Source organism: Nannospalax galili, unplaced genomic scaffold, assembly GCF_000622305.1.
Source record: "Nannospalax galili isolate Female #2095 unplaced genomic scaffold, S.galili_v1.0 scaffold218, whole genome shotgun sequence".
Lineage (NCBI taxonomy): Eukaryota > Metazoa > Chordata > Mammalia > Rodentia > Spalacidae > Nannospalax > Nannospalax galili.
The window spans coordinates 4,099,890-4,114,138 of NW_008343207.1; the positions used below are offsets into that span (position 1 = coordinate 4,099,890).

At 38.5% G+C, this 14,249-nt stretch overlaps 1 protein-coding gene across 5 annotated transcripts in view; it reads left to right on the forward strand.

Moving 5' to 3' along the window:
- Ift81 (intraflagellar transport 81) overlaps positions 1-14,249 on the forward strand; it is a 136,110-nt gene that overhangs the window by 96,039 nt on the left and 25,822 nt on the right. For 3 of the 5 annotated variants that reach the window (XM_029566605.1, XM_017799734.2, XM_008839386.2), the window contains exons 18-19: positions 293-338; positions 8,072-8,215. In XM_029566605.1, coding sequence (XP_029422465.1) covers positions 293-338; positions 8,072-8,215 — 190 coding nt within the window. Of the gene's footprint in view, positions 1-292; positions 339-8,071; positions 8,794-14,249 lie in introns of those variants that run through there. The other 2 variants (XM_008839385.2, XM_029566606.1) reach the window with 2 other exon arrangements.

Sequence of the window (14,249 nt, forward strand, 5' to 3'; positions counted from 1 at the left end):
CAAATGGTTTGCCATTGGGTAGATTAGCCAGAAATAGTACTTAGCAACTTCATTTTCTTAATAGAATTTCCTATGTAACATTTTGCCTTCTCCTGCCCTCCCTTAAATTACTGTTTACTGAAAGAACTGACTAAACATGAGGAAAAACAAAGTATTTGATAATGGGTTTCAGTCTGATTCTACCTTAAACTGTATTGCTTAATATACTTAGATAGATATGTTAATTTAGTTTAGCTGAATGATTAAATCAATTGAAATACATTGAAATTAAATCATTGTGTTGACTCCCTAGGGAACAGTATACCAAAAATATTACTGAACAAGAAAACCTTGGAAAGGTAAGAATTATTTTTTTAATTATTCTCATTCAGTCTATTAGTTCATAGTTATAACATCGTCATTCTTTTTTAAAGGTTATAGTTTGAGGGAATTATTAATTCCTTTCTTAAAAATTTATTGGGAGTGGTAAGAAGGCTCAGCAGATAAGGGCACTTGCTGTCAAACCTGATGATCTGAGTTCAGTCTCCAGAACCCATGTGGTAGAAGGAGAGAATTGACTCCTGCAAATTGTCCTCTGATGTGCATCCATTGTGCACTTACACACAAGCACTTAGACACAAATAAATGTAATAAAAAATTACTAAAAAGTGAAATTTAAATTTTATTTGTATAAGTACTTGGCCTGCATATATGTAAGTACACCACATATGCATGTAATGTCTACAGAAGGCAGGGGAGGTGTGGGATCCCCTGAAACTAGAGTTTTGGATTGTTATTAGGTGCCATGTTGTACTGGGAACCAAGCCTGAGTTGTCTACAAGATCAGTCAGTGTTCTTAACTGCTGAGCCATCTTTCCAGTCCCTAAAATAAAATTTTTAAAAGAATTTAGGCGCTGGAGGTATAGCTCATTGGTAGAATCCCTGCATAGTGAGACCCAAGGTTAGATCTGCAGCACTACAGCAAATACGCACAAATCACTTGTTCCTTCATCTTTTGATTGGTTGTTTTGGTTTTTTTTTTTTTTCTCTCTCTCTCTCTTTTTTGAGGTCTATGTATAAGCCCTAGTGTCTCCTATATGCTGTACCATTGAGTTACCTCCCCAGCCTAACAATGGTTTTTAAAAGATTTATTTTATGCTAGGCGAGGTGGCACACTCCCAGCACTCAGGAGGCAGAGGCAAGCAGATCTCTGTGAAATTAAGGCCAGCCTGGTCTGCATAGTGAATTCCAGGCCAGCTGGTGCTACAGGGGAGGCCCTATTTTAAAGAAACCAAAAAAAGGTGTGTCGGGAGGTAGGGGGTGGTGTGGGCTGGAGAGAAGGCTCAGCAGTTAAGAGCACTGGCTGCTCTTGAAGAGGACCTGGGTTCAGTACCCAACACCTACATGGTGACTAATAACACTCCAGAATTCCAGTTCCAGGATAGCTAATGCACACATGGGACCACTTAAATATATGCAGGCATAATACTCATACACATAATAAAAATGAATTAATTTACTGGGCGTGGTGGCTCACGCCTTTAATCCTAGCACTTGGGAGGCAGAGGCAGGCGGATCTCTGTGAATTCAAGGCCAGCCTGGTCTACATAGTGAGTTCCAGGACAGCTGGGGCTACAGGGAGACCCTGTCTCAAAAAGACCAAAAAAAATTTTTTTTTAATTAATTAATTTAAAAATCAAACAAAAACAACAAAAAAGGTTTGTTTTATTTTTAATTTTGTGTATGTGTGTACACATGAGTGTGGGTGCCAAAAGAAGCCAGAAAGTGTCAGATTCCCTGGAGCTGTAGTTACTGGTGGTTGTGAGCCACCCATCATGGGTGCTGGGAACCAAACTTGAGTCCTCTGGAAGAACAGCAAGTGCTCTTGACCACTGAGCCACCTCTCCAGCCCCTACAATGGATTTTGGAAGAAAAGAATCCTCTAGCTGAGGATGTTTTTGTGGTGCTTAGGACTGAACCTAGGGCTGTACTCATTCTCTACTACTGAGTTTCATCTCAACCCTCATCTAGTTCAAATAACAAAGATTTCATAAGGCTCTGTACTACACAGTTTTCATGTATAAATGTATTCATTTATTTTATTTAATAAACAATTTTTTTTTACCATGACCTAGGCACTAACCTAAGCCCTTTGCAAGCATTGGTTCATTTAATACAAACAGTTGAAAAGCTTTATGTATTAGTCAACTCTCTGGCATTATAACAAATCCTGAAATAATAAACTTTCTAAGAAGAAATACCTCTGGCTCATGATTTCAGAGGTTCCAGATCACATAAAAGCACCTCCATTGCTTATAGTCCTCTGATGTATGTGCTGGATGGCAGTGACAAGGGGCTCAGAGCAGAGCAAACTGCCCACCTCATGGCCAGAAGAGGAAAGAACTGGATCCTGCAGTCCCATCCAGGGCCCACACCCAGTGACCTCAGGGCCTGTTTCTAGGCCTCACATCCTAAAGTTTCTGCCGACTCCCCACAGCACCATCCTGGAGACCAAGATTCAAAGACTTTACATGGATAGCATTTAAAATCTAAGCTCTAGTACCCTATTTAAAATACTCAGCTCCAGAATGATGGGAGGGCTACTGAAATAGAAGCATGTGATCAAGTCTTGTTTTCTCAGTTCTCTGGGCCTGTCACTCCTGTTATAAGAGGTGGTAAAGGCCATTACAGTAGGATTAAATGACCACAATCAGTTAATTGTAATTGACATCATATAGCAACACATTCTGAAGTAATTTTAGATACTAGCTGTCATTCTTAGAAAGAACAAAAGAGCTGTATTTATTAACAACTCAGGGAAGTGACTGCAGCCCTAAATTTGTAGATCTGTACAAGCCTGCAACAACTTTAGAGTTTATTTCTTTATTAAACTGAAATAGGTAAATAAAAAATGACTACAGTGTGCTAACATCTTCAGTAATTTTACTTATTTTTATTTCTTACTCATTTTATTTTATTTGTGTGTGTGTGTGTGTGTGTGTGTGTGCATGTATGAGAGAGAGAGAGAGAGAGAGAGAGACTGCCACAGCATGCATATGAAAGTCAGAGAACAACTTCAAGAGTCAGTTTTCTCCTTATGCCATGTGCATTCTAGGGATCATACTCAAGTCATCAGGCTTGTCAGCAAGCACCTTTTGCCACTGAGCCATCTTGCCAGCCCTTCAGTCATTTTAAGCCCATCTTGGATAATGAAGGTTAACCATTCTTTACCTCATTTTTTTCCTGTTTCTTTAAGCCTAGTCAATGTTAAATTTTTACTGTTTGCCTCATAATTTTTAATTTGTTTCACTGAGGGTCTAATAAGAGTGTATATATTACTATTAGTTGATCAGTCTCTTAAGTTCCTTCACTATTGAAGTAGTTCAATAGTTTCATTATTTAACATTGAGCCAGGTGTGGTGGTGCATGCCTTTAATCCCAGCACTCAGGGAAGCAGAGGCAGGCTGATCTCTGTGAGTTTGAGGCCAGCCTGGTCTACGTAGTGAGTTCCAGGCCAGCTGGGGCTACAGGGGGACCCTGTCTCAAAAAGACCAAAAAAAGAAAAAATTGAATGTTCTTATTAAGTTTTCTAACATGGTTGTCAAATTTTCAATATCATAGTTAAGTAGTACTACAATTTTTTTGCATATTATTGATGGACTATATGTCATCATGTCTGTTAAAAAAAAAGTGACACATACCACATATTTGTAATCCCAGCAATTGAGTGGTAGAGGCAGGAAGATCAGAAGTTCAAAGTCATCTTTGGCTACATAGTAAGCTTGAGGTAACCTGGACACATGAGACATTGCCTCAACACCCCAACCAGAAAACAAAGTTTTATATATATATGCATGCCTGTACATTCTTAAAGTACTAAAGTAAAAAATTGGTTTTATTTTAATTCAGTGCATTTTTAAAGTTTAGCTTTTGGGTTGACTCAGGAAATTGATTATGACAAAATTATTCATCTTTATATACATCATCTGGTTTAAATTATTATTTAATGGGGCTGGAGAGATGGCTCAGTGGTTAAGAGCACTGACTGCTCTTGCAGAGGACCCAGGTTCGATTCCCAGCACCCACATGGCAACTATGAACTGTCCTTAACTCCAGTTCCAGGGGAATCTGAAGCCTTTTTCTGACTTCCATGGCATTGCACAACACGGGTGCACTCACATACGTGTAGACAATACACTCATACACATAAAATGAAAATAATAAAAAAGCTAGGCATGGTAGTACATGCCTTTAATTCCACCATTCAGGAAGCAGAGGCAGGAGGATCTTTGTGAGTTCAAGGCCAGCCTGGTCTACAAAGCGAGTTCTAGGCCAGCTGGGGCTACAGAGAGACCCTGTCTCAAAAAAATAATAATAATAATAAAAAAATTTTTAATTATTATTTAACATACACGTGTATGTTTTGACATAAAAACTAAATTAGCTCCTAGAAGCCCATATGTGATGTTCTAAAAGAGAACTTCAGTAAGACATCGCATAGAAGACAAGGGAGTGGTTCTAATATGTATGTTCTTATGAACATACTTAAATATGAGTATATTTTTAGATTTTTTTTTTATTTTTAGTTATGTATATTTGTGTATATGTCTATGTGAATATATGCCACATGTGGAAGATACCCCTAGTGGCCAGAAAAGTGTGTCAGGTCCTCTGGAGCCTGAGTTACAGGTGGTTGTGAGCCACCTGACATGGGTTCTCTACCCATGTCTTGAGCAGGAAGCACTCAACTACTGAGCCATCTCTCCAGTTCCTGTTCTCTAGATTTTTGGGAAAAAAAAATTGCAGAAATTCCAAAATCATTTAAAAATGTAAAGAAAACATAATGAATTCATCACCTGCCTTCTATAAATTCATAGCCAATCTTTAATTTGTTTGTTTGTTTGTTTATTTGTTTGTTTGTTTGAAACAGGGCCTAACTACATAGCCCTGGCTGGCCTGGAATTTACTATGTTCCAGGATGACCTTAAATTCAAAGGGCCTGGCCTGCCTCTGCTTCCCAGTGCAGGGACTAAAGGTGTGCATCACCATGTCCAGCTAGTTAATAAATCTTTAAGTTGATTCTCCAGGTTACTATTTTTTTCATGATCAATTATTCGTTACAAGAAAACAAAGATTGATCATTTGTTCTAAAACATTTTGAATTCTGAATGATATCTCTGTGTATACCACATTCTTCTGTCCCCAGTATATCCTGCGAATCAATGGATAGAGCTAAAGCTTTGATTAAATGTTTTGATTTTTGGTCAGAATGCTTCGTAGGTGGTCATATGTCCTCTATCAGGCTTTCTTTGTCATTGTAGGAAGTCATTGATGATCCCCAGATTCATAAGTCACTAGAGCGGGCAAAAGTGACATTCTAATTATAGTGTCCCTGCATTTATTGACTGGAATAATTGTATAAAGAGCAACTAATCTGTAATGAGTTATGGTGCTGTTCATATAAGAAAAGCAGAATAACAGTTTGATTTATTTCAAAATGATGAGTTGACTGTCATCCTTCAAAAGTATCTTTATGACTCCCAGATAACATTTTGATAATTTTCTATCTAGTGTAATTATTATTCCCAACAATGTGCAAATAGTCTCATCTTTGAGCCGTAGAAGCCTTGGGAAGCCAGTTCTGAATCTCTTTTTCCTTTTTAAAAAAATTTTTATTTTATGTATGAATGTTTTCTTGCATGTAAATGCACCCATGTTATACAGTGCTTGCAGAGGCCAGAAGAGGGCGTTGGATCCCCTGGAACTGGAGTTACAGATAGTTGTTAGCTACCATGTAGGTACTGGGAACTGAACCCTGGTCCTCTGCAAGAGTAGTCAATGCCTTAACCATTGAGCCAACTCTCCAGCCCCTTTTGAATCTTTTTCAAAAATGTGTTTGTGCCAGGGATGGTGTCACACACCTTTAATCCCAGCACTCAGGAAACAAAGGCAGATGTATCTCTCTGAGTTTAAGGCTAGTTTGGTCTACATAGGGAGTTTTCCAGGCTGATTGTCAGGGCTATATAATGAGACCCTGTCTCAAAAAAAAAAAAAACAAAAAAAAACAAAAAAAAACCTTTTTTAAATAAATAAATAAATAAAATTTTAAAAATGTATTTGTGTGTGTGTATGTTGTGTGTGTGTGAGCGTATCATGGCATGCATGTGGAAGTCAAAGACAACTTTTGGGAATCTGTTCTCTTTCCACCATTGGATCCAGGGATCAAACTCAGGTTGTTAGACTTGCACAGCAAATGCTTTTACCCTTTAAACCATCTTGGTGACCCAGCTCCTGAGTCTTATGTCTTTGTGGTATTTTTAGGCAAGGTCTTACCATATAGCCCTTTCTAGCCTAGAACTTGCTATGTAACCCAGGCTGGCCTCAAACTCTTATTCCTACCTCTGCCTCTTAAGTGCTGAGATTGCCAGCATATGCCACCACCTTGGCTTCTAGATCATTTTGAGGAAGTCCTAGTAAACTTTGATGGCTTCTTTATTTTCTGCTATGACAGAGTATTCCAGGCTCATCCTGTACATTTCCTGCTTTAAACCTAGAATCAGCCATTTCTCCAAAGAGTGTTCATCTGTTCCTTGTGATTTGTGACATAGTATAAAGTTAGCCTTTCAGAGTGTATGTGTGTGGGATGGTAGAGGTAGTGGATCTCTCTGAGTTCAAGGCCAGCCTGGTCTACATAGATAGTTCCAGGCCAGGTGGGACTACAGGAAGACCCTGTCTCAAAAATACCAAAACAACAACAAAAAATACATATACATGTGGTTTGATAATATACTTGATTTGAGAATATACATGAATATAACATTTAATAACAGTAATATCATGTATAACACGTTATAGTTTATCAAGTATTTCCATAATGATTATCATGGGAAAAAATAATATTGTAAATATTATAAGGCACATTCTTTTATTGTCCCTTATTATCATTAACTATAATTGGCAGTTGAGAAAACTGAGGTCCAGAGACCCTTGTTCATAACTGGTGACAGAGCTCGGGTTAAAACTTCATTCTATCCATCATACTAGTCTGCTTTTCTGGTTCTTTTGTTTTCTTCCCTTCCTTTTTTTTTTTTGGTCTTTTTTGAGACAGGGTCTCCCTGTAGCCCCAGCTGTCCTGGAAATTAATATGTATGCTGGCCTTGAACTTAAGATATCCACCTGCCTCTGCCTCCCAAGGCATGCACCACACACCTGGCTACTTCCCCTTCCTTTTATATTTTCCTATTGTTTTTAACTCCAGGTTGTTACATGCACCTTAAATTAACTTAAAATTAACTTTTCATAAATCTTAGGGTTTTTTATGGGTTTTTTTTTTTTTTTTTTTTTTTTGTCTTTTTGAGACAGGGTCTCCCTGTAGCCCAGCTGTCCTGGATTCACCATGGAGACCAGGCTGGCCTCAAACTCCCAGAGATCCCCCTGCCTCTGTCTCCCGAGTGCTGGGATTAAAGGCATGCACCACCACACCCGGCGGTTTTTTTTATGTTTTATTTTATTTTTTTAATATTTATTATTTTTATGCATTTGCGTGTATTGCCTGCATGTAGGTAAGTGCACCCGTGTTGTGCAGTGCCCACAGAGGACAGAAGAGGCTGTCAGATCCCCTGGAACTGGAGTTACAGACAGTTGTTAGCTGCCATGTGGGTGCTGGGATTCAAACCTGGGTCTTCTGCAAGAACATTCAGTGTTCTTAACCGCTGAGCCATCTCTCCAGCCCCTATTTTATTTTATTTTCAACGTGTATGAGTGTATTGCCTGCATGTGTATAAGTGCACCCATGTGGTACAGTGCCTATGGAAGTCAGAAGAGGGCATCAGATCCCCTGAAACTGGAGTTACAGATGGTTGTTAACCACCATTTGGGTGCCCAGGTCCTCTGCAAGAGTAACAAGTGCTCTTAACCACTGAGCCATCACTGTAGCCCCTATGATCTTAGTTTTAACATACTATAGGAGAACATAGTTGCTTAATTATTACTCATCAAATGCACAAAACATACTATATTCTTCTGTCTCACAATGATAGATGTAAATCCTCGAAACGAAGGTTTTATTACTATTCTTTTTTCTTTTTGATAGAAACTCCGGGAAAAACAAAAAACTGTACGAGAAAGTCATGGTCCAAATATGAAGCAAGCAAAAATGTGGCGTGACCTTGAACAACTGATGGAATGTAAAAAACAATGCTTTCTGAAACAACAAAACCAAACTTCCATCGGTCAGGTAATTCAGGAGGGCGGAAAGGACCGGCTGGTGCTCTGAACTCATGTATTGTCACTAGGTTTTAGTTAATGTCACTAGCTGTTGGCACAATATGAACATAATGTTTTTCTTTTCTTGAAAGTGGCCTGTACAACCTTTTATTTTCAAATTAACTGTTCTTTTTTTAAAGTTTCTTAGAAAATAAAGGTAGATTTAGGTTTTAAAGGGCTCTTAATATGAAGAAGTTTTTATTGTTTCATTTAGTTTAGACATCAGTGCTGTCTCCTGAGTTTTATATGGGCTTGAACTGTGTGAATGTAAACGTGTCTATTAAGAAACGTGTAGTTTTTAAAAGATGTAATAATCCCAATGGATTAATGTTTTTCTCAATCTTTTTTTTTAACTTTAGAAGAATCTTTTAGGAACTAATATCTCTTGTTTTGAAGAAACATTTGTCTGAAGTTCAGCAATTCCTACAATTTCACTTCAGTTTCTTTTTCTTCTGTAACATGCAAGCCAGTTTAACATTTTGAAGAGCATTTGTTCTACTCAAGTAATTTAAAAGAAAATAAAGCTTGGCACATATATCCTGGCTATTTTGAATCATATAGCTGTGTCAATTTTTTAAAAATATGTGTTCATAGGCCGGGCGTGGTGGCGCATGCCTGTAGTCCCAGCACTTGGGAGGCAGAGGCAGTCGGATCTCTGTGAGTTCAAGGCCAGCCTGGTCTACATAGTGAGTTCCAGGACAGCCGGGGCTACAGGGAGACCCTGCTTCAAACAAACAAACTAACAAACAAACCAGCTGCAATGAGAAAAAAAAATGAAAAAAAAATTTTTTTTTAAATATGTGTTCATAGTCTCATCTTAAAGAATTAATGCTTATTTCACCAAATATCTAATAACAGTAATCATATCAATAATGATCATTTAATTACCCTGAGGACAATTATAAATATAAAATTGTCATAGGATGTAGATGTTTTCATATTCTAAAAAACATGATTTCTAGTGAAATTTAGGGATTCAATGCTTCCAGCCTCTGCTTCACATGGACAAGATACTTGAAGATTTCTTTGGTTTCCTTAAGGAAAGATATGAAACTTACATTCTTTTTACTTCATTTTGGTTTGTCTGTTTTTAATAATATCTTGTCTTTATATTTGAAAACTCAAGAGTTTAAAGTTTTTTATTGCATTTCATGTATTTTGATTATATTCAGCCCCTCCCCTATCTGTACCCTCCCTTACTACTTCCCCTGCCCAATTTCATGTCCTCTATTATTTTTTAAAGGCCTATCAAGTTTAATTTGTGTCCCTAAATTCTCTTCAGTATGAGTCCATTCCCTAGAGCCTGGTTAACCTACCCAGCATCACACCCTTAAAGATAATTGACTCTCCCTCTCCAAGCAGCTATCAGTCACCAAAAATTCCTCAGCTAGGATTGGTGCTTCTTACCTACCTACCTCCCTCTGTTCTGGGAATTTGTCTGGCTTGACCTTACATAGGTCTTGTGCATGTTGTCACAATTGCTGTGAGTTCATATGGGTAACTACCTGTCAGTCTGAATAACTGTGCCCAGATATGGGCTCCATCTTGTGAAGTAAACTTTAAATCCAATCAGAAGTGGTTCATTACTCACATAACTGTTTCCTTGTAGTCATCCACTGCTCTGCTCGTGGCCCTTACAATCTTTCCACCCTGTCTTCCACAATGATCCCTGAGCCTTGAGAGGCAAAGGTTTGATACTGGTATCCCATTCAGAGCTAAGCACACTGAAATTTCTTATTCTATGCATATTGACCAGTTGTGGGTCACGGGGTTAATTTGCCATATGCTGCAAGAAAAAGCTTTTCTGGTGAGAGCTGAAAGGTGTATTAATCTATGAATATAACAAGTCATTAGGAATCCATGTAATACTATGTCTATTTAGCAGAATAATAGTAGTATGTTCTCCCCTATAGCATGTGACTTGTCTAGCCACAGGTTCTGAGACCTGATAACAGTGCCAGATATGGGCTCCATCTTGTAAAGTAAACCTTAAATCCAATCAGAAGTGGTTGGTTACTCACATAACTTTTTTGCCACTATTGTACCAGTGGGCATATCATACCAGGTCACTGGTGATTGTTGCTCACAGGATTCACAGCTGGGCAAGGTTGATGATTACTTTTCTCTTCTGGTAGCATGAATAGCACCTTCCAGCACTATAAAGGCTAGACAGTAGAAATAAGCTTTAAGGTCAGCACCAGCTTGATTTCTCTTTGTTCTATGACTCAGGTATGTAGTGTCTTCAGCAGTAAGGCCTTACTGTCAAGTTCTAGTGGGTAACTAAAAGCAAGAGCAATAGCAAGTATTACTTAAGGGGTTATAGGACCCCTGATAAATAGCCTCAAATGAGGAAGTCCATTTCTGGCACTGGGCTTTTTATTTGCTAGCCTATGGTATCTGATAGGCATTGTTGCCCCCCTCATGGGGTGATTCCATTTAAACTCTTTTTATATTGTACATATATATACTTTAAGGAGTTTCTGTAGTGCGGCTCCTTACTAGTTTCCTGACCTCTATGGATTATCCAGTTGAAACATGCACATTTAAAGATTCAAAGCTAGCATCATTCACTTATGAGCAAGAACATGCAATGTTTGTCTCTCTCGGTCTGGGTTACCACCCTCAGGATGATTATTTCCAGTTCTATCCATTTACCTGTGAATTTCATAGTTTTGTTTTTCTTAATAGCTGAATGACATTCCATTGTGTGAATGTATCACATTTTCATTATCCATTCATCAGTTGATGGGTATCTAGCTTGTTTCCATTTCCTGGCTATTGTGAATAGAGCAGCAATGAACATGGGTGAGCAGGTATCTCTGTAGTAGGATACAGAGTTCTTTAGTTTATGACCATGAATGGTACCACTAGATCATGTGATAGATCTATGTCTAGCTTTTTGAGGGCTCGCCACACTGATTTCCTTAGTGGCTGCATCAGTTTGCACTCCTATCATCGGTGAGTAATGTTGCCCTTTCCCCACAGTTTGTTTTTTGGATCTTAGCCATTCTGACCAAGGTAAGATGAAATCTCAAAGTAGTTTTAATTTGCATTTCCCTTATGGCTAAATACGTTGAACATTTAAAAAAATATTCCTCAGCCATTTGCATTTCATCTTTTGAGAACTCTGTTTAGCTCCTTGCCCCAAGTTTTAGTTGGGATGTTTGTTTGTTTGTTTGTTTGTTTTTGAGTTATTTGAATATTCTAGATACTAACCCTCTGTCAGAGGTACAGCTGGTGAAAGATTTTTTTACCATTCTGTAGGTTGCCTCTTCACTTGAAGGTGGTGTCCTTTGCTGCACAGAAGCTTTTAGCTTCGTGAGGTCCCATTTGTCAATTGTTAGACTTAATGCTTGTACTATCAGAATCCTGTTCAGAAAGATTTCCTATGCCTTTAAGTTCTAGTGTATTCCCTACTTTCTCCTCTGTCTAATTTAGGGAATCAGGTCTTATATTGAGGTCCTTGATCCATTTGTAGTTGAGTTTTGTGCAGCATGAGAGATAAGGATCTAGTTTCATTCTTCTACATGTGGCTATCTAGTTTGACCAGCACCGTTTGTTGAACATGCTGTCTTTTCTCCAATGTATATGGCCCCTTAGTCAAAACTCAGGTGGCTGTAATTGTGTGAATTTATAGATCCTTGATTCTGTTCCATTGATCAGTGTTCCTGTTTTTATGTCACTTTCATGCTGTTTTTATTACTATAGCTCTGTAATATAATTTGAAATCAGGAATGTTGATACCTCTAGCAGTTCTTAGATTGTTCAGAATTGTTTTGGCTGTCCAGGGTTTTATTGTGTTACCATATGAAGTTTGAGATTATTTTTTCAATTTCTGTGGAGAACTGTGTTGGAATTTTAATGGGAATTGTATTGAATCTGGCCATTTTTAAAACATATTTATTATTTTTATTTCATGTGTATGAGTGTATTGCCTGCATGTATGTGAGTGCACCCGTGTCATGCAATGCCGCAGAGGTCAGAAGAGGGCTTCAGATTCCCCTGGAACTGGAGTTAAGGATGGTTCATAGCTGCCATGTGGGTGCTAGGAATCAAACCTGGGTCCTCTGCAAGAGCAGTCAGGACTCTTAACTGCTAAGCCATCTCTCCAGCCTGAATCTGGCCATTTTTATATTAATCCTACTGATCCATGAGCCTGGGAGATCTTTCCATCTTCTGGTACTTTCAATTTCTTTCTTCAATGTCTTAAAACCTTTTATTATTTTTTAATGTGTATGAGTGTCTTGCCTGGATGAATGTAAGTACATCCATATTATACAATGCCCATGGAGGCCAAAAGAGGGCATTGGATCTCTTGGAGCTGGAGTTGTATAGGTGGTTGTGAGCCACAACCATGTGGGTGCTAGGAACGGAACCTAAGTCCTCTGCAAGAGCAGCCAGTGATCTTAACTGCTGGGTCATCTCTCTAGCCCCAGTGTCTTAAAATTTTTATTATACAGGTCTTTTACTTCCTTGGTTAGATTTATTCCAAGATATTTTATGGTTTCTGAGGCTATCATGTATGGTTCCCTGATTTCTTTCTCAATGTATTTGCTGGTGGTGTATAGGAAGGCTACTGATTTTTGTGTGGTCTCATTGTGTAGCCCTGGCTGGCCTGGAACTTACTATGTAGACCAGGCTGGGCTCAAACTCACAGAGATTCACCTGCCTGTGCTTCTGCCTCCAGAGTGCTGGGATTAAAATCATGTGCTACCAGGACTGGCAAAAATTCAAATTTTAAATTGTTAGTATGTCCTTCTAAGGCTAATTCTTTTTTTTTTCCCTAGCCCAGCCTGCCTGGAGCTCACTATGTAGACCAGGCTGGCCTCAATCTCTGAGAGATCCATCTACTTCTGCCTTCTGAGTGCTGGAATTAAAAGTGTGTACCACCACACCTGATTTTTTTTTCTTTTTAACCACCCTTTAAAAAAAGTTATATAAAATATACAGGATCTCTTTGTCCTGTTTGATCTACTCTTTTTTAACTTTAAAATTTTTTTTTTTTTGGTCTTTTTGAAGCAGGGTCTCCCTGTAAGCCCCAGCTGTCCTGGAACTCACTATGTAGACCAGGCTGGCCTTGAGCTCACAGAGATCCACCTGCCTCTGCCTCCCAAGTGCTGGGACTACAGGCGTGCGCCACCACGCCCGGCTATTATTTTTATTTTTATATTTTTATTTTTATTCATTTATTTATTTTTTTGTCTTTTTGAGACAAGGTCTCTCTGTAGCCCCAGCTGTCCTGGAACTCACTTTGTAGATCAGGCTGGCCATGAACTCACAGAGATCCACCTGCCTCTGCCTCCCGAGTGCTGGGACTAAAGGCGTGCGCCACCATGCCTGGCTTTATTTTTATTTTTATTTTTTGTGTATGCATGTATTGCCTGCATGCAGGTAAGTGCACCTGCATCATGCAATGCCTGTGGAGGTCAGAAGAGGCTGTTGGATCCCCTGGGACTGGAGTTACAGACAATTATTAGCTGCTATGTGGGTGCTGGGATTCGAACCTGGGTCTTCTGCAAAAACAACCAGTGTTCTTAACTGCTGAGCCATCTCTCCAGCCCTGATCTGCTCTTAATATTTGTTTGAAAGCTTCTTTATTGGTAATCAGAACCCCACTAGCTTGGAGATTATTGGTAATTCTAAGAGCTATGATAAGAAGAGAGGGGAGCTGTCAGACTATCTATACTTAGCAGTAAGTATAGATAGACACTTGTAAACATATTTTTAATTATTTATTTAATAACCACATAATTAGAAGAAGCATTTCATTACAACAGCATTAACCTATTCAATAACATTTTTCTGAGCTAGATTACATCTCTTTCAAAATTGGCTGTACATTTCTAGGTTTACAGATGAATTATTACACTTATAAAATCTTATACTCATTATAAACTCTCTAAGAGATAAAATTAAATTAGGTTCCAATGTTTAAAAAAGATCTCCTCTTCATTGTCAAAACACACAGTTTCATACAGAAAAATTCATTCCAAGCCTATTGACAT